This window comes from Gouania willdenowi, chromosome 18 (assembly GCF_900634775.1).
Source record: "Gouania willdenowi chromosome 18, fGouWil2.1, whole genome shotgun sequence".
Classification (NCBI taxonomy): Eukaryota; Metazoa; Chordata; class Actinopteri; order Blenniiformes; family Gobiesocidae; genus Gouania; species Gouania willdenowi.
The window spans coordinates 26,887,089-26,910,401 of record NC_041061.1 but is presented as its reverse complement, the minus strand read 5'-3'; the positions used below and the strand labels follow the sequence as shown (position 1 = coordinate 26,910,401).

The 23,313-nt window shown below is 38.7% G+C and overlaps 1 protein-coding gene across 5 annotated transcripts in view; it reads right to left on the bottom strand.

Annotated features, from left to right (window-relative positions):
• Nucleotides 1–17,635, bottom strand: part of ehbp1l1a (EH domain binding protein 1-like 1a) — a 61,558-nt gene extending 43,923 nt beyond the window's left edge. For 4 of the 5 annotated variants that reach the window (XM_028474503.1, XM_028474508.1, XM_028474505.1 and 1 more), the window contains exons 1-5: nt 17,380–17,634; nt 4,520–4,577; nt 2,619–2,714; nt 2,481–2,534; nt 1,332–1,510 (exon numbers count right to left, since the gene is read on the bottom strand). In XM_028474503.1, the coding sequence (XP_028330304.1) occupies nt 1,332–1,510; nt 2,481–2,534; nt 2,619–2,714; nt 4,520–4,577; nt 17,380–17,483 (491 nt within the window). In that variant the 5' untranslated portion in view covers nt 17,484–17,634. Of the gene's footprint in view, nt 1–1,331; nt 1,511–2,480; nt 2,535–2,618; nt 2,715–4,519; nt 4,578–17,379 lie in introns of all 5 variants that reach the window. The other variant, XM_028474507.1, reaches the window with a different exon arrangement.
• Between the last annotated feature and the right edge of the window lie 5,678 nt (nt 17,636–23,313).

Sequence of the window (23,313 nt, the reverse complement as noted above, 5' to 3'; positions counted from 1 at the left end):
TTTGATCCCATTTTATTTGTGATTAAAACAAGGATTTCTATCTTTAAGGTTGCTTTCAAACATGCCTCTTTGCTCCGCATCATGCTTCGCTTCCTCGGATAGCCGCTGTGCTGCTGCTGCATGCCTTTCGTTGCGGTAACAGACACGAGCACACATTCACAACCCAGTGCTCCAGCAGCAACACACACATATCCGTTCATCCATCCGTCTGTCTGTCCATCCATCCATCCATTTTCAGTCGCCTTTGTCAGCACACAAAAAAAAAAGAAAAACGTCACATTTCCTCACTCTCTTCTGTATTTCTTCACATCATTCATTTATTTCACTCATCTCTGTTTTCCCAAACTGTTCACATGATCAGCAGTGGCGGCACATTTGACTTCTTTGTTTTATCTGCGTATATATTCTCATATGTTCACATATTACACATCCTTACCAGTAAGTTAGCAGTGATATGACGGTTCTGAGCGCTGACAGACGGAGCGGAGTCATCTCTGTGTTAATGTAGAGCATTAGCGCAGGTTGTGGCATGGTGTGATTATGGGCTATTTTGGATTATTATTAATGACTTTTCTGCGGGGATTGTTTTAGGATTTTCTTTGGAAAACATAGGAAGAGAGACCAAATATAGGACGTGACGGCTGAAGTATTCTTTTTTTTCTTTTTTTTATTCTGTCCAATCGAAGACCGACCGTTTCGCCTGCATGACGTAGTTCAGAAAGTTTGGTGCGCTCGGCAAATAGAATGTGTGAAAGCGGACCGGAGCAAATTAAAATGCAAAAATGTTGCAGATTCACCTCCTGAACTGCACCAAGTCCACCGGACTATATGTGTGAAAGCACCCTAAAATGACTATAATAATAGTAAACTTACTGGATAACAGTGGATATTATTCAGATAAATAAATAAATGTTATTATCACAGATTCATACAACAATGGACCATCATTTTACTGACTTTATGGATGGATCCCAAATATCTCGCCTTTATTCCCTTATAGATGGTCCTGTCTCCACATGACTGTTCTTCAATGTTCATGTCTGTGTTCAACCACCTTCAGCTACAGTGGGGGTCCTCACTCTCTGGAACCTTTATTTTGGGGGTCACGGTATTAAAAGTTTGAAAACCACTGTACTGGTGCACAACTAGACTTTACTAGTGAAGCAAAAACTGTTATTAGTCAGCATTATATGCTAATAAAGGGGCGGGGAAACTAATTTCAGGCTTCCCATTGGCTATCAAAAATATTCCAACCAATCAGGGAGCTGAATTTGTCTCTAATTAGGGATGCACCAAAATGAAATGAGGAATGAGACTTGAGTAGGACTCACGTGGCTTTGCCCTCCTTTAGAAACACACAGGACAGGTGGAGCTTCAGCGTGGCTTCCACCACCTTCACAGACAGAGCTTTGAAGTTCAGGGTCAGGCTGTAGTTGGCGGGCGTGGCACTAGCGTACCTCTTCATGTTCACATCAGCTGATGCTAGCACTTTCCTATGACCTTTAGTCTCCTGGTGATACAAAACAATCCAAAGAAGAAGAACAAGTCGTTCACTCTTTGCTCTCTGGGTGCTATTCTCCCCTTTGCACTTTTTACGTGCTTGTAGTTACGCACAAATCTCTTACGCCAGGGGTGTCAAACTCATTTTCACTCAGGGGCCAAACACCAAATAGTTTGATACCTAGTGAGCTGCAGATTTTAGGCGACGGAAAAAAAGAGATTTCAACATTTTGTGTCCTCGTTTAAAGTTACACATGTAAATGACATCTCCATCCCAGCAATAAATGACAGATTTTGTGATTTTTTATTTTGAGACAAAATTTTTGTGGGTTTTAAATGCATTTCTCCATAAATAAATAAAAAAAATAAACAAATAAAAATAAACTACAATATTTGCATTTGAAGCTCATTAGACTGGCCAGGCTCTGCAGGTCATTGTCCCTGAGGAGCACAGACCTCAGAACCATCCCTCCCATATCCACCTATACCAATAGCCAATAGCATTAGCCGAGCAATAACATTCACCTATTATTAGCATTAGCCTAGCATTAGCATTAGTCTAGCAATAACATTAATCTAGCAATAGCTGCATAATAGCAATAAGGTTGAAATGGGTTGAACAAATTGAAATAAGTTGAAAAAAGTTGAAAAATCTGAAATTTCCAATAGAAATGAAAGGAAAGTAAAAAATTGTAATAAGTCAAAAAGTTTAAAAGTTACAAATGATAAAAGTACAAGCATAAATCTCAGGAACATTCTGAAATTTTCAATAGATTATTTGTCAAAATCAGACAAACGGTGTAGGAGGAAATAACGCAGACGGAAGAAAAAAAAACGGGATAACAATAGGGAGGGTGGCTCCTGCATCCTCACTAATTAAGGCCTTATTTTTAGATTCACAAATGTAATGCCTTTTAATACTTTTTAAGGAACGTGGGAACCCTGAATAGACAACAGGCCAAAGAGTGAAGAGGACTTACATTTTCAATGACAAACGTCCAATCTTTGTCTTCAAACTCCTCTGCAGTGGGCTCCTGCACACAGATGTAGATCTGAATCTCTAGTCTACATCTGTTCCAACAGGTGAATCAAAGGGAATGCTAATGCTAATGACGTACCTTGAAGAGTGTGACGGTGATTTCTAAGCTCTCTGGAAGCTGCCACACCACCAGCCCTCTGTAGGGGTTCTTGATTCCTGGCTGCCAGCTGTGGAGCTGCCGGAGAGAAAACACACGCATTACACACACACATCTGGACAACAAACACACAAGTTACACACACACATATCTGGACAACAAACTAGAGCTGCAACTAACAATCATTTTCATAATTGATTAATCGGTCAATAAATTAATCGATTAATCAGTTTTTTTTTATAAAAACAGTTTATCTGTAAAGCTTATTGAAACCCCACTTAAGCTGATTAAGCTGAAAAAAGTGTCTCTCACACACAAACACTCGTGTGCGCACACACAAACACTGCGCGCGCACACAAACACTTGTGGTGTGCACAATAACCAACATTTGTGGTGCACGCACACACACAAACACTCATGGTGTGCGCACCCACAAACACTCCGCGCACACACAAACACTCGTGGTGCACACACACACAAACACTCATGGTGTGCGCACACACAAACACTCATGGTGTGCGCACACACAAACACTGCGCGTGCACACAAACACTTGTGGTGTGTACACACACCAACATTTGTGGTGCACGCACACACACAAACACTCATGGTGTGCACACCCACAAACACTCCGCGCACACACAAACACTCGTGGTGCACACACACACAAACATTTGTGGTGCACGCACACACAAACACTCATGGTGTGCACACACACACAAACACTGCGCGTACACAAACACTCATGGTGTGCGCACACACAAACACTGCGCACGCACACAAACACTTGTGGTGTGCACACACACCAACATTTGTGGTGCACGCACACACACAAACACTCATGGTGTGCGCACACACAAACACTATGCGGGCACACAAACACTCGTGGTGCACACACACACAAACATTTGTGGTCCACGCACACACACACTCATGGTGCACACACAAACAATCATGGTGCGCACACACACAAACACTCATGGTGCACACACACACAAACACCTGTGGTGCACACACACACACACTGCGTGCACACACAAACACTCATGGTGTGCGCACACACAAACACTGCGAGCCCACACACAAACAATCATGGTGCGCACACACACAAACACTCATGGTGCACACCCACACAAACACTTGTGGTGCACACACACATACACCGCGTGCACACACACACACACTGCGTGCACACACACAAACAATCATGGTGCGCACACACACAAACACTCATGGTGCATACACACACAAACACCTGTGGTGCACACATACACACTGCGTGCACACACACACACTGCGTGCACACACACAAACACTCATGGTGTGCGCACACATACACACACTGCGCGCGCACACAAACACTCGTGGCATGGCCCATTAGCATGGACTCTATAACAAGCACTCATTAGCATGGACCCTTATGCATTGACCCTTTAGCATGGACTCTTTAGCATGGAACCTTTAGTATGGACCCATTAGCATGGACCCTTTAGCTAGGACCCATTAGCATGGAATCATTAGCATGGACCCTTTAGCATGGACCCATTAGCATGGACCCTTTAGCATGGAATCATTAGCATGGACCCTTTAGCATGGACCCATTAGCATGGGCCCTTTAGCATAGAATCATTAGCATGGACCCTTTAGCATGGACCCTTTAGTATGGACCCATTAGCATGGATCCTTTAGCTAGGACCCGTTAGCATGGACCCATTAGCATGCTAATGAGCTACATCTGAAGCAGCCTTGTATTTTAGGTGAAACGTCTTCAAGAACAATGACACTTCTAGTGGCATCAAAAGAACCACTGACTCCACCCACTGCTGGCTGTCCTTCATGAGGATGAGGAAGAGAATGAGGATGAGGAAGAGGATGAGGATTACCTTTGTACTGTGTCGTCTGCTTCTCCTGATCCACACCACTCTCACTTTGTCTGGTTGCCTGGGAAACAAGAAAGAACAACAATGTAGGCTTAGCGTTAGCACAGAGCAAACATTATCCACAGACGCAGGGAATGTGTCTATAATTGATCCCACTGGAAGAAACGCACACTTTTGGAAACAGTAAAAAACTTACTAGAAATAGATCCAATGGATTAAAGCAGGGGTGTCAAACTCATTTTAGTTCAAGGGCAAAATACAAGCACTTTATCCTAAACGGGCCGCACATTTTAGGTGGTAAAAAAAGCTGTTTCAACATTAATGTGGCCTAGTTGCACTTATAAATTACTGTATATATAAAGGCACTGTCAATATACAAGCAGTAAATGACAGATATTCGTACCTGCAGGATTTTCACTTCAAAACTGTGATTTTGTGTCAAATTTTGGCATAGGAATTTGGTAGAAATTTGCAAGATTTCAGAAAAAGTGTCAGTTCTTTCTACATTTTGTGATAAAACATGACTCTGGTCGTGTGATAAAAACGAGAACCCCTGCAAATATTGTGTAGTTTCATCACATTTGTGATTTTAGAGTGGTTGCCAAACCTAAAACTGAATTATTGGGTTTTTTTCCACGCAGGCCAAATTGGATGATCAATAGGGGCCCATTTGGCCCCCGGTCCTTGAGTTTGACACAAGGATTTAACCATGGCTTCATTTAAAATTGTCATTGGGTAGGGCCCTATCAAATCCGCGTTAATGGAATCGTGAAGGGAATCACGGAATCGACCAATAAAGACGTTTAAACGCGGAAATGGACAAAATCGGCATGAAACGCCGTCACTGTGGGGCAAAGAACGTTTTAATGGGTAAATGTTTCCGGGGACCGCTTATTAGGTGCGCCGCCGTCCCTCCTCCTGTCCAGGCTGCATTAAACTCATCTTAAATCACCACAAACACCCTCTAAAACAACACAAATCATCACTGATTCCTAAATACAGAACCACCAGTGCCCGTTTAACTTTGCTGTGCCTGTGAAGCTCCGCCCGTGTTTCATGTAGCGCAGCGGTGCTCCGTGAGAACGTGATCAGCTTTAATCATCATCACCTGCTCAGTGTTTGAACTGTTGTGCCTGGTTAACTAAGAAAAACTCAGTCCGTGTTGTCCTTTAGTTTTTTTTATTCCAGCTTTTTGTCCGTCTCATAGGTTCACATTCACAGTCAGCAAGTTACATCAACTACAACCGTTTCAGTGGGAACTTCTGGTTTACAAAATAAAAGTCCGTTGGAGCAACGTTATTAGAATGTTACATTCTAACAACATCTCATCAGAGCTACAGTAAAATGCATGTAGAAATAATTAATTAATAAAAAATGAACTAATGAAACACAATAATGAAAACAATCAAAATGTATACTTGTTTATTTATTTAGTAATTAAGCAATGAAAATTTTAATATTTTTTTTTCTATTTAGAGAGTGCATGGCAAAACATTGTTTTGTTTTGTTTTCTTTTGTTTTTTAACTTCAGTGTATTGCATGGTGTTACTTTAGTCGTGACTATGGGGGACAAAAATAACAAAGTGTAACATCTAGTCAACGTCAAATTCCACATTACACAGAAAATAAGATCATTTAAATTAGGTTAATTTAAACTTGAGTTGATCAGAACTTAATTAATAAACCTGATCAGATTCAGTAAATTATTGATCCCTGAGAGGAAATCAGGTGACATTAATACTGTTTTCATACATCTTTATATGATATATAAATATATAAATAATTAAAAAGAAGTCAGAATAATACTTGACACTACAACTTATATCTACCTTTTAATTGTGTGTACTTTATTTTTGACATACATTTTTGTTTAATTATGAGCTTTTTTAATTTATTATCTATTTTGTTTCCACACAGCAGTTAAAAACTGATATTTTCTTTAAAAAATGATTAAAAAATGAAAGTGGAAAAAACGGAATTTGGGAAAAAATAAAACGGATTTTATAGGGCCCTAAATAACTTGTTCTATCATGCCACTAGGACTTTAAATGAGTTTTTTCATTGACAATAAAGTAATAATGAGAACCTAAAAATGGATCCAAAATTAAAAGAGCATTAAATTATTAGACTGTATTACATCTGGACATGATTTACGTCGGCATGTGAAGTGGAGCGGAACAATAAACAAACTTTCAATAACTGACTTTAAGAATTAATTTCCATTTTTCATTTTTTTGTCACAAATTGTATAAAACATGTTTGGTTATTTCCTGTATTTTTGACTGCAGAAATTTGAAATTTGATTAATTTAATAGTTAGTTCATAAATGCTAAAAAAAATGTATTTGTCAGGATTATTTGGGGGGAAAAGGGTGCAGGTGGGGCTTGAAAGTTCACCTTCGTTCAAAGTGGGAAATACCAAAAAAGTTTAGAAGGATTCCCAATAATTGTGATAATGAAAGTCTCCCCCTGGCTTTAGAACCTGAGGATCACGTCAGTGGAGTCATTTAGGAAGTAAAGAAACGTGTGAACGTGAGAACTTCAAACAGTCAATCCTGTTGAGAACCTCCTGTGAGCAACTAAGAGCCAACAACAAGCCGACTTCCAAAGTTAGACTAAGTATGTGGACACAACTCAGCAGCTGAGACGTGTCCAAAGAATCACGTATCAACTGAAACCTGACGAGTCATGAGTCAGTGAGCAGCACCACGGAGACGCTGAAGGTCAGGGACGGAAGCTGTTCAAAACCTAAATGTTGTTTACTGTGACACGTTTGGACGTCAAATATGAGTCACATCCTGTTTGTGACTTTGACCAGCTTCTCTGATATAGGCTGGGCTAGTGCTGTGTGACAGAGAAAACTTTATATCACGATATAGGTAGATTTATATCCTGACAAGAATATATATCCAGATATAAATATAAATAAATTGGTAACATGACAATTTCATATTTCTCACCACCTTAAGGATTTCATGAACAATTTCTGTGATTGTTAAAGGGATAGTTCGCCTATTTAAGACATGACGTTGTATGCAATCCTCACCAGCACTATAGTGCATACACATTGTTTCACTCAGTGGTCACCTCCCTGGTCCGAGTTCTGGCCGTTTGAAGTTGGTCAAGAAAGTAGTCCCGGTTAGTTTCCGGGGCCACAAAACTGTGCGTTTTTAATAGAAAAAAAGATATGCGTTTGAAAGCTTGATTCATTTACATCACAAAACCGCCCACAAAAAAAATTCATACCTCCAGTTTTAATCGGCACTATTTTCTCTTCCGTTTCCATCAATCCGCGCTGCCGTCAACGTCATCGGTGCGCCTAATCCCATCAGCTGTTGATAGCGCGACTCGCGGACAACATGTCTGACTCCGCCGATGGCAACCAGCCAAAGCTGTCTCATAGTTTTATCAGAAACTGGAAAACGATGGAAGCTGAACGGTGATCCCGGCACATTTTTGTGGTCACAACCTGGGAATTTACAAGTTCGTACCATTGTTAATGTACGTACGTTTTACTTTCTCTTGCTTCGGTCTTCCGTCGTTGCTATTACAGTGTGTAAACCCTATTATCGGAACATGCGCGCTGACGTAGACGGCAGCGTGGATTGATGGAAACTGGCTGCAGTAAACCCCGCCTCCTCATTGTTAACAGATGGGATGTGGGTCAAACTAAGGTTAAAATACTTGTCGCATTTTTTTTTTTTTTTCACCGTGTCTGCACATGCTGGCAAAGGTCAACACTACAAGAAGTGCAAACTTTTTTAGACAGCAATGCATGTTTTGTTATTGCAATTAAATAAATGAATTTATTTTATTGCATAATTGTGATCAATTAGCCCTCCTTAAGGAAGGGTAAGAAATATTTTATTAAAGGGAGAATATAAAAAGAAAGGGCAGTGTTACACCTGGGTGGGAGGGAAGGGAACAGGGAGGAGGAAGTCAGGGTAAGAAATGGAAAGGGTGGGGAGGAGTTGATTATTTTAAAGTGAAAGTGAGGTGTGAAGTTGTAGTTGTGCATATTGTGCTTGTTGTGTTGTGTAATCAAGCCATTCTGGTGACAAGGGTGAGGCTTAGGTATAATGGTGGTGGCTGTGGACAGAGGGACGGAGTGAGTGGTAATACATAAAACAGGTATTTGGGATCAACGTGTCGAAAGTTAAGCCCACTACGAGTTTTATCCCACAGTCCGAGGCCAGTGCATCATAGACCAATGTACTGCACTGTACAATGTACTGACCACTACTGCAAACCCAAGCGCTGCCCCGGGCCCGAAGATGCAGACAGGCCAGCAGAGAGAGCAGGGGCCAGGGAGCCCCAGGCCACCCCCTCACGGCCGAGCAGCCCCCCAAACGTCCCCAAGATCCCAAACCGAGAGGCAGCCACCGCCCCCCATATACACACCCGAGAAAGACCCAAGGAGCCGCGGACCCAGCGCACCCCACCACCGACCCCCAACCCCAAGCCCCCCCATCACTGTTTATCGACGCCGCCCACGTGATGAGCCTTAGTTATTGCCAAAGTTCTGTGAAGTTTGTTTTAAATAAGTTATTTGAGATTGAAAAATGGGATTTGACGTCATATATTACGATGATTGACAGCCGATGATTGGGCAGTACGCTAAATGGGCGGGGCGTGTTACCAGGGCTCCTCTCGCCGGACCCTACTGCGCGGACTCTGGCTCCAAATGACGTCAATGACGGCTCAGGCACCTAATTAGGATGCCACCCGGACGCCTCCTTAGTGAGGCATTCGGGGCATGTCCCTCCAGAAGGAGACTTTGAGGAAGACCCAGGAAGCGCTGGAGTGACTATTTCTCTTTGCTGGCCTGGGAACGCCTCAGGATCCCCCTGGAGGAGCTGGAGAAAATGGCCGGGAAGAGGGAAGTCTGGTCTTCCTTGCTAAGGATACTGCCCCCGCGACCCGGCAACGGATAATCGGAAGAAAATGGATGGATGGATGGAAAACTCAAATTCTATGTTGCTGGGGTTCTGAAAAATAGCATAATAGCATAAAACCGTACCTGTAGTGAATTTAACTCCATCATCAAAGATCATATATAGCATGTGATTAATTAACACTAACATTTTTGGACACGTTTGCTGCTTATTCTGCTTTGAAGAGTCATATTGGCTGTAATGACACAGTTTGCAACCAACAGACACCTGACCTCTCTCTCTCTCTAACAACTTGCTGCACTCAGGTTTGAGAAAGCCTGCTTTGTGATTCTGATTCTAAACACCGTAAACCAGTCATGAGTCATGGCTCTCCCTTCATGGATGTCTCGTGGTGTCAGTGTGTGTGTGTGTGTGTGTGTGTGTGTGTGTGTGTGTGTTCTATCCACCAGTTCCACATTATCGTCAATGTCACGCTGTGAGTGTTGTGGTCATGCCTTTGGATGAAGACTACAGTAACTAGAAAATGTAAGTGAAGATGCAGGTGCTGGCCTGCATCGCACTGTATTAGCTTAGAATTAACATTAGCCTAACGTTAGCTAGCATTAACATTAACATAAGCATAGCATTAGCACAAACTTAGCATTAACATTATCCTAGCATTAGCTTAGCATTAGCACTAACCTGGCATTAACATCAGCCTAACTTCAACATTAGCCTTGCAATAGCATTAACCTAGCATTTAGCATCAGCCTAACATTAGAATTAGCCTAGCAATAACAATAACCTAGCATTAGCATTAACCTAGCATTAACATTAACCTAGCCATAGCCTTAAGCTAGTATTAGCATTAATCTAGCGTTAACATTACCCTAACATCAGCATTAACCTAGCATTAGCATTAACCTAGCATTAACATGAGCCTAGAGTTAGCATTAGCCTAACGTTAGTATTAACCTAGCTTTAGCATCAACCTAGCATTAGCATTAGCATTCAAATAGCATTGGCATAGACCTAGCATTAGCACAAACTTTTTTAATAGATTATTTGTCAAAATCGAACAAACGGTGTCGGAGGCGTTAACAATGACGGGGGATGCTGGAGGAATCGTCACTAATGATAAACTAAGGTCAACAGAGCAAGGCAGATTATTTGGGCTCTATTCTCCCGTCTGGACTTAAGCCCTTTTTTGCGCGCCAGCAGTTACGCGTTTGTCTCCTACACATATTACCATATCCAGGCTGCTGACACGCCCATCACGCATAAGGAGCCAAAAAGAGCATATGTGTGAATGAAGGCGGGCTGAAGAAAAGGAGGCGGTGATGTTATTTTTTTGGGGCTGTCTAGAAATCACGGAACACGGAGTTTTCCCAACGCTTGTAAATGTCATTGTAATCTGTGAAAATGATAAAGTTCACTTTTAATTTGAAACATCTTCATTGATAAACAATATAACAGGTTGATTTGATCAGATTATTGATCAGATTATTACACTGTGAGGATCGGCCACATTCTGTCTGACTGAGTCACAGTTAATATCTCTCTCCTTCATCAGCGCTTCATCATCATCATCATCATCATCATCAACGTCGTCATCGTCATCATCAGTAATTAATGTTTCACTTGTTATTTACTCTTGTAGTCTGAGCAAACTGTGGCTTTACGTTGTACACAGTGTTAAAATAGTTTAATCAGCCTGACATCTGTCAGAGTTTGTAACGAGCAACAGCAGCAACACACACACACACACACGCACACGCACACGCACACGCACACGCACACGCACACGCACACACACACACACACACGGGTAAAATATAATGAAATGTAACTCATTTTGTCCCGTCTAGAACTGTTAAATGTGAACATATTAGTAACACTGATGGTCAATCCTTTGGCGTGCTTGTGTGACTCCTCCCACCCCCGTGACGGCATGTCAGTGTCGCTTTGGATCGATTCTTTCTGAGAGTCTCTTCTGCAATATTATGAATCTGTGTGGCTTCAAATGTAACTAAGTCCATATTTCTAGTGCAATACAATGTTTCACCTTATGGGGGCACTGCAATTAGTCCAGGGTTAGAAGAGCGTAAATGAAAAAGGACTTACGCACACCGGAGAATGTGCAACTGGGATGAAGGCGCGCAGCGACTGACTTAAGTACAGGGGGCGGCTTTTTTGTGTCAGTATACCGCTAGATTTATTTATTTTTCTCAATGGTAAAATGTGGGAAAGCTTGATATGAAACATATTTTAATATCTATTAACTCAATATGTGTAGAACTGGACATAAAACTGTAACATGGTTCCACAGTCTTAAATTATAGTTGACATTTTTTATAGAATTTTCATGGGAAATACAATTACAAAGTCAATTAAAAGCTGCAAGCAGCGTTGAACGGGCCCTCCCCACCACATGCATGTCAGGAAGTGGTGCACGTTGAGGTGTGTTGCATGTTGGGAAGTGGCAGAAATATTCAAGTGTTGAGACGTAGCTGACCATTTTCAAGGATTATATCACAAACTTTTCTGTAATGTTCTGTGCAAATATAATGCATATGATTTCCTTTCACCAATAGGTGGCGCTATGACTATGAATGACGGTTGGATTAAACCATAACTCGTTTTTTTGGCATACAAATGAAAGCTGCTATAATTAATTAGCATCTACAAACTCTTAATAACTTCCATAAGCGTTGCACATCATCCAAGAGAACAGGCTGCTAAGAAGAATATTTACATCTATAAGGATTCAACTTTATTGTCAAGATTGTTTTATAACACAACTAAATAAACATATATGTTTGAAATAAAAAAAATGAATATGTGAAGTACTTTAACAGTGCAGTGTTGGATGCAAGACTTATCTCTATAAAAGCAAGGTAGTGCAGTCAGTTCTCAGCTACGCACAGAGGGGCCCGCTGCTTTCTAGATGGATTCAATTGTATATAAGGTTTGAAACTCCTCTTTAAAATGAATATAATATCTTAACTTTGGTTTTGTGTATATTCCATATTTCCATTGTTTTTGGAAATCTTTTGAGCAGTCCCATATGAAAATCTTCTTTGTGAACCTGTGCATGAGGCGTTTCCATAACCGTAACATTTCTATCCTCTGCTTTATGAAGCATGGGTCCCATCCCATGTCGTCATCTACCGCTAATTTGGTTGTAAACTTATCCACAGCCAAAACATTTCTAATGGCCCTGCTTTGAAGAGCATTAACATTATGTAATTCATTAAAATCCCACACACTAGCAGCATAAAAAATAATTGAACTGATCATAGAATCAAACTATTGTGTATATACTGAAAAACCTAAATCTGGCACAATTATCATTTGACCTACCAAAGCTCTTCCTGCTGACTCAGACAAAAGCTTTGTTCCCTCTTGAAAACTCATAAAGTCATGAAAGATCAATCCTAGGTACTTGTATGAACTTGTATAAACAATATCATCAGCATACAATAAAAGACTTCAATTCAAGTTATCAATACAAATACCCAGACAATTATTATTACACCTAATTGTAGTTAATTATCAATTACATGATTACAATTATATATGAGCCCAACCCTGGTCCTCATACTACATCCACAGTCCAGGAATCAAACCCAGGACCAGGAAGTGCTAAGCACGTCTATTCTCAGATGCTAACATAGGTTTTCATTTTTGTATTTTTGTCAGATATGATTCACGTAAATAAGATCCACTGACTTTATACAAAACAGTGTAGTTCCTGTGGCGACTTGTTGGCCCTTCAAACACTTCTTAGTTGCGTCACTAATGACGAGCGGACAAGCTTTAGCTAGCCGTGAAGAAGAATGACTCAGCGAAATCATACACCGATGTCAGCAGCTGATTTCTAATCCAACAGGACCATGAACATGCTGCTACTGGTACAGGAACACAAGCCAGGGCTGGAGGCTTGAAAACACACACTGACTTTACCATGATTCATCATGACTCATCATGGTGGAATCAAAGGAACGCCTCCAGAGAACAGAGACGTGGAGCAGAGCCACACTGGATGTTTTATCCAGTACACGACAAGGCCCATTACATGCACATTGTAGCTCTCTATTAGCGTCCCCAAACACCAGGCTGGGGTCCAGGAAAGGGCCCTGGGACACAAAATACCGGCCCACACAGATCTTTGTAAGCCTCTCTTACATCATCATGTTTGAGAAAATACCAGTTTGTGGCCACAAAATAATATCTTGTGGCTATGAAGTGCTAATTATTGGCCATGAAATAGTAGTTTGTGACCACAAAAATTAATAAGCGGCCACAGATACAAGATTCTGGCAACTAAATACTAGTTTGTTGCCACGGAGTACTAATTATGAGCCATTAAATATTAGTTTGTGGCCAGGAATACTAGTTTTTAGCCATAAAATACTATACTATACGCAGCTACTTTTTTCCCACGCTTTGAACCCTGTGGCTTCAACAATGACGTGACTAATTTGTGGATTTTTCCAGTTTTCAAGCTTCATGATGCCAAAAAAATTGAGCTCCGTCACATTAGGCCAGGTGGACTAATGAAACTGTTTATATTAAATAGTTTGCACTCCCATTGAATCATATTGAGTCATTTTGTCATGATGCACACTCACTCACCATGGAAAAGACACGGAGAAATGTTGTCAGAGAGAGACGATTTTATAATTTTATAATCTTATTGTTTTGCACAAATGTACACTAGCTATTTTATAACATTCCATGTGTACATGGTTCTCACACTTGCTTTGGCAATGTAAACCTGTTTCCTCATGTCAATAAAGCTGTTTTGAATTGAATTGAATTGAATTGAGAGAAAGAGAAAGCGCGCTGCAGAGCAGCCTGCATAAAGTAATAAAGTAAAAGTTGCCAGTTTGTAATAGAAAGAAACAAACTGCTTAAAGTTGTTAATTAACCACGTTAATGTTGTTCAGGAGTGATCGGTGCTCTAAGGGCCTGGTAGGTCGGGCTGGAGTGCGAGGCAGGGCTGGGCTCACGCAGCGGCTGGAGGAGCAGCCGCCACCCTCCTCTCCTCACCGATCGGCTCACCTCGCTGCGTCGGTGGCGCTCCCCCCCTACTCCCTGGTGGGGTCAGGCGGACGGTCAACCCAACCAGCACTGGGTGGTGTCCGGAGATGGAGAAGCTTACGTAAGGAGGACGGACAGACGGAGGTGGAGTGGAGATACACTATCCACACTGTTCTGATCTCCGCTCCGTCTACAGTAAAAGTAACGATTAACAGCATAACGTTGCCAAATCACCACGTTTAAGTTTGTTCAGAAGCGGTCGTGTCCAAGAGTCCGAACTCGACGTGATCGCTGCGCAGGAGTAGTAGAAGAACAAAGAGAGGTGTGTCTCAGTCTGGATCCAGTAAAACGTGACCATAAAAAGCTGTAAACGGACTGATATGTAAATGTGGGCATTGAGGAGGTGAGCTTATGTGGAGAAGGAAACTCATCAGTTGAAACTGGTTGAAACATGGAAATCTCTGTTAAACCTAATGTGCACAGCAGCCGGCCTACCTGCCTGTTCTGATTGGCCAAGTCGTCTGTAGGGCAACCTCATCAGCCAATAGAGTGCGGCTTATGTTACACTGCGGTCTTTGTGTGGATTTTTCTAAGAAAATTGCAAAATTATTGGAATACGGCCCATATAACGGTGCGCTTTATAACTTGGAAATTACGCTAGTTTGTGGCCACAAAATACTAATAACTGGCCATTAAATACTAGTTTGTGGTCACAAAATACTAATAACTGGCCATTAAATATTAGTTTGTGGTCACAAAATACTAATAACTGGCCATTAAATACTAGTTTGTGGACACAAAATACTAACTGTTGCCACGAATACTAGTTTGTTGCCACAAAGTACAAATTATTGGCCATGAAATACTAGTTTGTGGACACAAAATACTAAATAGTGGGCACAAAATATTACCGTAATTTCCGGTCTAAAAGCCACTACTTGTTTCCCACACTTTGAACCTTGCGGCTTAAACAGTGACTCGGCTAATTTGTGGATTTTTCCAGTTTTCAAGCTTCACGATGTCGCGAAATAATAGTTTGTTGCCACAAATACTCGTTTGTCACAATGAAATACTAGTTTTTGGCCACAAAGTACTAATTAGTGGCTGTGAAATACTATTTTTTTGTCACAAAATACTAATTAATGACCATGAAGTGCTAATTTGTGGACACAAAATACTAATTAATAAGACTATAAAACCTTCCTCTTCCATAAAGCATCCCCCCCCCCTCCCTTTTTGCACTTAGCACAGCGTTTAATTGTTTTTGAATATTGTATGGCTTACTTTCTGTTATTATTAATGACCATGAAGTACTGGCCACTTTAAGTTGCTTCAGCCGGGTACAGATCCCACAGCAATGAGTAAGAAAATGAATCAATAACTACTGCATTAACCACTAACCACTCAGCCAACGTAGCAGTTGTAGAAATATGTAAACGCTAAGATACAATAAAAACACACAGGGTCGACAATGAGTGACAACATGTAACTTCCTGTTTACAACAGCCTGAGCCGGTGTTATGAACGTGTCTGTACACACAGATCTACACACACACTAACACTTTTAACGATTGTACAACATAAATGAAAGCAACACAATATCAACGAAGGCAGCGCAGCACCCTGGTCCTCTTTGACAACATCTGCCGTTGCTATAGCAACAAGCCATGCTAACCACCTGGAACATTATTAATTGTGCAATTAATCAAAATTCCATTACGATTTTGATTGTCACACTCAAGGATTACAAAAAATAACATGCAGTGATTAAGGGAAAAAAGATTATTTAAAAAAAATATATATATATATATAATATACATACATATTTTTTTTTTTTTTTTTTTTTTAAAAAATGGTGAACGGTAAAAATCTATTAAGCATTGACTTCTTTCTACCATTGCATTTATTGACAAAACTTGAATAATATTTTAATTACTACTTTGCACCTTTTAAATTTATTTGCATTCAAATAATAAATATATTTTTATATGTTTTTGGTTTGTGCAAAAGTGAACATAATTGATTTCAGTGTTTTATTTATGTTGATATAATATATTTTACATTGTTTTGTACAAAAAAATCAATGACTTTTTGGTTGACTAATTATCGTTTGAATAATCGTGATTTCAATAATACAGAAGCTTAGAGCTGCCACTGGGCAACATATATTATGGATCACTATATTGTACAAACATGATATTATATTATTACAAACATTGTACTTCAATTGCACAAACAATATATTTTACAAACAATTAAGTATATTGTACAAACATGATATTATATTATACAAATGATATAGTTTATCATACAAAAATATACTTATATTGTAAAAGCAATATATTGTACAAACATGATATTATATTGTACATACATAGTGTGAACAATATAGTATATTGTTTGTACAAATGTGCAATATATGTGTATTGTACAAACATGATATTATATTGTTACAAACATTATACTTAAATTGTACAAACAATTTATTTTACGAACAATAAAGATATTGTACAAACATGATAGTGTAATGTTTATATGATATAGTATATTGTATGATCAATATAGTATTTTGATTGTAGAATATAATTATATTGTTCATACAATATATTGAACAAAAACATCTTTTCCCCTAAGGCAGCTCTATGCTTCCGTATTATTACGACTAAAATTATCCTGATTATTATTTTTTCTATAATTGAGCAGCCCTATTAATTAGTATTAACCATGTCATATGTCATATGTACAGAAAAAAGGCTGCTGCACCCATTTTAAAGAAGTATGTCTCCCTGGAATAAGTCTGATAGAAGAGTGAGGAAGCCCTGCTCTGATTGGCTCATGATATCACCGTAACAAAGAAAGTGAAGTAATGGAGTGTCATTATTCACTCAGTTTAAACGAGAACAAACAGTCACTAAACACACACGCACGCGCCTAACCTACTCACCATTTGTCCGTGCACTCCAGGACGAGCTCGTGGAAGGAAGCGGCGAACTGGAACTTGGAGGCTTTCTTTCCGACCCGCTGGAGCCGCTTCCACACCGAAGTCATGGCGTGTGCGTGTGCGTGGTGCGTGTGCGTGTGGAATCACCTCCACCTCCACCTACACCTACACCTACACCTGACTCTGAACCAGCCCACAGCAGGGGAGCCGCCCGTGCTCGTGTCCGTGCGCAGAAGGAAGGGAGCGCGCGCAGGGAGGAGGACGCAAAAAGTGAAACAGCACGGAGGGGGGCGGGGCCAGGGGTGGAGCAGCGGTTTTTCTTTTATATTATGATCATTATGATTAATTATATTTAATTTTTTAATTTTTTAAAAATCATTTCATGTTTTTTTATTTTATTTATTTATTTATTTATTTATTTATTTATTTATTTATTTATTTATTTATTTATTTTATTTATGTGTTCTGGAGCAGCCAGGGGTGGAGCAGCGGTTTTTCTTTTATATTATGATCATTATGATTAATTATATTTAATTTTTTAATTTTTTAAAAATCATTTCATGTTTTTTTATTTTATTTATTTATTTATTTTATTTATGTGTTCTGGAGCAGCCATTTTAAAAGTGAGCATGTTCTAAGGGTTTAGTTTATTAAATTAAATTTACTAAAACCATAACAAAGCTGTTATTAAGTCAGTGATTCTCAATGTGTGGCTCTTTATGTCTTCATTTTAATTGTTATTTCCCCAGAAAACCCTAAAAGGGGAAAACTTTTTAACCTCTTTTTACTTTAATTATGTACCTTCCTTTGTCCCATTTTGGCCCCTTTTCAAAAAATTTGACACTTTTTTTATTTATTTATTTTTTTTTTTTTTAGATTTTAGCTCCTTTTGCCAATAAATGTATCTTTTTTATTTATTTATTTTTATAAATTTTTTCAAGTTCTTTTTGACACTTTCATCTAAGTTTTTTCCTTTCTTTAACCACTTTCCCTGCTGAAAAATAAATGTGTTAAGTGTACTAAAATATAGCATACTTTTGCCATGCACACTAATCATCAATAAACATCAAGTGTGTCTATGATTAGTTAACTTAAAGCATGCTATTTTAGGACAACCAATTTTGTACTAAATATATTTTAATAGTAATTAAATAATAATAACAAAAAGTTCAACTTGAAGTGTATTTAGTGTATTTTTACGTGCTAAAGTGGGACAACTTAAAGTGTATTCAATATGCTTTCAGTATATGATTTTAAATATACTAATTTATGCTCAATTAGTAAATTAATAAAGAGGTTGAAGCGCATGTTCACAGTATTACTATTGAACACTTTCCTAAGAAAGATAACTTCATAATTAGACTCAAATGTAACTTAAAATACGTTCAGACCTAATATCAGAATTTATATTAAAATGTTTAATTCTGAAATATGCTCTCAGTGAATAATAAAATGACAGTTTGAAGCATACATTGTAAAGTATATTTGAAATATGTGTAAAAACGAATTTCAAACAAGTACATTTTAAAATCTACTCATAAATTTCATTTAAAGTGTATTTTAGGAAAATGTATTTTTATAAAGTGTAATAAAGTAAAACATTTTTGTTGTGTGTTTAAAGTGTTTCCGTAAAAGTGTGACTTTAGCAGGCTATACATTTTCAATATACTAGTGAAATTGTTAATATACTTAAAATACATTAAAGTAAAACTACCAAATAATTTAGTTGTAAATTGTTATAATGAAATAACAAAATCCTGTTGTTTTTCTCAAATTATTCCACAAATTCTCCCCAAATTAAATGAAAATTGCTCAAAAGATAAATAAATCAAAGAAGATTTAAGCATCTATCATGTATTGCTAAAGTTGCGCATGCTAAAATAAAAAGAAACTTTTTTCAACATTTAGCAACAAAGAGCATGTGTGAATTTTTTCGTCACTTTTGACCAGATTTAGAGCAATATTTGTGAAATTTGTGATATTTATTTTCTTGTAGAAATATAATGTCAGTGTTAAATATAAATCTAAATTGTAAATATAAATCTAAATGTCACAGGTAAAACTAAATATTTAGCTAATATGCAAATTCACCTGAAGTACCAACATAAAAGTCCATGGTGCAAATTCACCATAGAATTGCATATTGGCAAAATATTTAGTTTCACTCGTGACATTTTGATTTAACATATAGATGTAGATTTTAGATTTACACTTAGATTTTACATTTACATTTACATTTACGATTTAGATTTAGATTTAGATTTAGATTTAAGATTTAGATTAAACATTGACCTTAGAATTTGCATATTGGCTAAATATTTATTTTCACTAATGACAATTAGATTTAGTCTTAACATTTATATTCAGATCAAAGATTTACATTTATATTTAAGATTTAGAGTTAATATTAGGATTTAAGATTTAGATTTAATCATTATATTTATATTTTAATTTAGATTTAACATTCATATTTAAATATCATATTTAACATTTAGATTTAAAATTTATGTTTAGATATATTTAACATATAGATTAAACATTTATATTTAAATATCATATTTAACATTTAGATTTAACATTGACATTATGTTTTTACGAGAAAAAATACCACGCACGCACGCACACACACACACACATGCACACACTTTGTTTTGAAGTTCAGCCCCGAGTCTATGAATAGATCCGTCAGTGACAGCTGGGAATCCATGAGAGCACACGCTAAACACCCCACTGACACCCGACACTAATGCTATGCCAACCCCCAAAAATAAAATAAATAAATGAAAATGAATAAATAAAGTAAAAAAAAAAAAAAAAAATCCACAGTGTGTACACATTATTTATTTTAAATATCAAAACAAAACAATGCAATATTTTGTGACACAAAAAACCATTGAAAAAAAAAATACAACCAATTTTTAAAAATTATAATAATACACTACTATGATACAATATAACATCTACAGGTTTAGTGCAAAATGTCCTGAGGGAACAACAACAACATTGGTGCAAAATCCAAAAGCAATGCAAAACAGTGCAATCAAAATTTTAAATGAAATGTAAAATTTCTACTTCTAGTCAGTAACAAAATGGATAACTGTAATTGGTACAGTATATATGAATTTATTTGGACAATAGATTACATTGTAGGTATCAGCCTTGCTAACATTAAAATTGTATTTTAAATTATAATAAATTTTTTACCTCCCATGCATTCTCGCTGGTTCTGTTTTATAAAGTCTCTTAAAGTCTTTTAATGTTGCTCCCATCTAGTCTAGTCAGTTTTTTAATATCAATATTTAATTAACAAAAAACATGTACAGTGATTGTAAAGGGTATTTTGCATGTTTATTATACATTTTTTAATTATTATTATTATAATTCTTTTTTTTAATCTTTTTTTATTTGAGGGTGTGTGCATTTTGGCACCCCTCCAGCACATATTAAAATATATAATGAATAGTTATTGTCCACCCATTTCATGTAATTAAAAAAAAACACAATATCAGGATAAATATTGTTATCAGGATATAAATCTAACTATATCGTGATGGAGCATTTTCTCCATATCGAACAGCACTAGTCGAGGTAATTAAAAGTTCATGCTCAGTGCGACCAATCAGTTCTCTTCTTAGTTCTCTCTTCTTAAGTAAAGCCCGCCTCCCTCATTACTCTCACTACTTAAAGTGTGCAGGAACATTGTTGTTTGGTCGCGGATTGACCTGTATAATGTCTTGTGTGATTTTGAGGTTCTAGGTGTGTTGATTAGATCAGTGGTTCTCAACCTTTTCAGCCCGAGATCGCCAAAAAATAGGTACCAGAGAGTGGGGACCCCCACTGTAGCTGAAGGTGGTTGAACACAAACATGAACATTGAAGAGCAGTCATGTGGAGACAGGACCATCTATAAGGGGGAATAAAGGGGAGAGTTTTTTGGGGGTCCATCCATAAAGTCAGCAAAATGATGGTCCATTGTTCTATGAATCTGTGATAATAACATTTATTTATTCATCTGAAATATATTCACTGTTATCCAGGAAGTTTACTGTTATTTGGGGCATAATATCCAGTATAGTCATCTTAAAGACGGAAATCCTTGTTTTAATCACAAATAAAATGGGGTAAAAATGAACAAAAATGGTGGAAAAGGTGGTGAAAAAGGATTTTAAAAACCACAAAAATTGGTTAAAAGTTGGAAATTGTTGGTAATGGAATTAAAAAATGTAGGGAAAACTAGAAAAATATGGGCATTAAAAATCATTAATGTGGTTAAATTGGCAAAGATAAACAAAATATGGAATCAACAAACAATAATGGATCAACATATGACATTAGATGGAAAAGTGGTGGAAAGGGTTTATAAGTGGCAGGAAGTTTACTATTATTTGGGCCATAGTATATAATCATCTTAAAGATCCTTGTTTTAATCATAAATGAAAAGGATTGTAAGTGATCAAAAATTGAGGTGGTGAAATGGGATTTTAAAAACCATTACAAATGGTGAATGTGCAGTGCTATGGGGGCCTCGCCCATGCTGGGGCCTCCCTTGGGGTTGTGCTGGGTGGGCGTGTGGGGCCCGGCCTGTGGCTTCTGGCCTGGCTGGTCCGCGTCGGGTGCTGCGGTTGGTCTGCTTGCTGGGTACACCGGGTCCTGTGGGCGCCGCGCTGCCTTGGGCGGGGTGGGGCTGGTGGCCTGGGGCCCGCTGTCCTCCAAACTTTGCTTGGGTCAAGGGGGTGTCTCGTGTTGGCGCGTGGGGGTGCTTGGGTTTGCCTGCTTATTGGTCCATGGCTGGTGGGTTGGCCCTACTTGGGCAATTGATGGTGTCCTTTCTTGTCGGGGGGGGGGGGGGGGGGGGGGGGGGGGGCTGGGGCCGCCTCCCTGTGGACGATGTTGTATCATGGACGCCGTGTGGGACTGTGCTGGTCCTGGTGCAGGCGCGGGCTTCTCTTCTGTGCTGCCGCTCCCTGTTGCAGCAGGGCGGGGGACTCTGGGCCGGCGTGCGGGGTGGGTCACCCCCTGGACCACTTTGGGATATGGCTGGTGCCCGGCTGTACCTGGGGCACTCTTTGTGGGGGATAAAATTGTTCAAAAAATATTTTTAGTTTCTTGAAGGCATCTGGCAACCCCCTCCTAGTGTCTCGTGACCCCAAATGGGGTCCCGACCCGAAGGTTGAGAATCCTTGGATTAGACCTTCACACTGGGCACACTGTGTGTGTGTGTGTGTGTGTGTGTGTGTGTGTGTGTGTGTGTGGTGAAATTCTTAGGGCTAATGGATTAACTTGAGGTTTTGGAACTATCTTCTAACTAAATCCTACCATAAGTGGGGTTAGAGATTCTTGCCGGGAGGGCAAAATAAAATATAGACCATCTTGTAATGCACACCAACCACAATGTGTGTAACATTTTCCACATAGTATATTTGATAATCCTGAAGAAAATGCAAGCGAGGATGCAAGTGCTGGCCCATGTCACCCTGCATTAGATTAACATTAACACAAATTAGCATTAGCGTTAACTAGCATTAGTATTAGCATTGGCATTTGCATTTGCATTAGCTAATGCTAGCTAGAGGTCAAAAAGTTTCTTTACAGTTTTCCCAAATGTATTCTTTGTTTTCATAAAATTGTTTTCTGCTGCTTTGATTTTAACATATTACTGTTAGTTCCATGTCTACCTCAGGTGTGCAGTAGAAGTTTTTACTAAAATGGTCCCAAACTTTTGAGACTTTAGGTTGGTTCTTCTTTTGTTGTGGAATTCTTCTTCTAAATGAAGCAGAAAGCTGTCGCTGGCCTGTTTTGATCATGAATTTACAACATTAAATGACGTGTTAACACAATTTTTATAGTCAACATTATCAATTATGTTAATAATCGTTTTTTTATTTTGAGTTAATTTTAGGCTAATGCTAATGCAGTGTTTGACGACATGGGCCAGCAC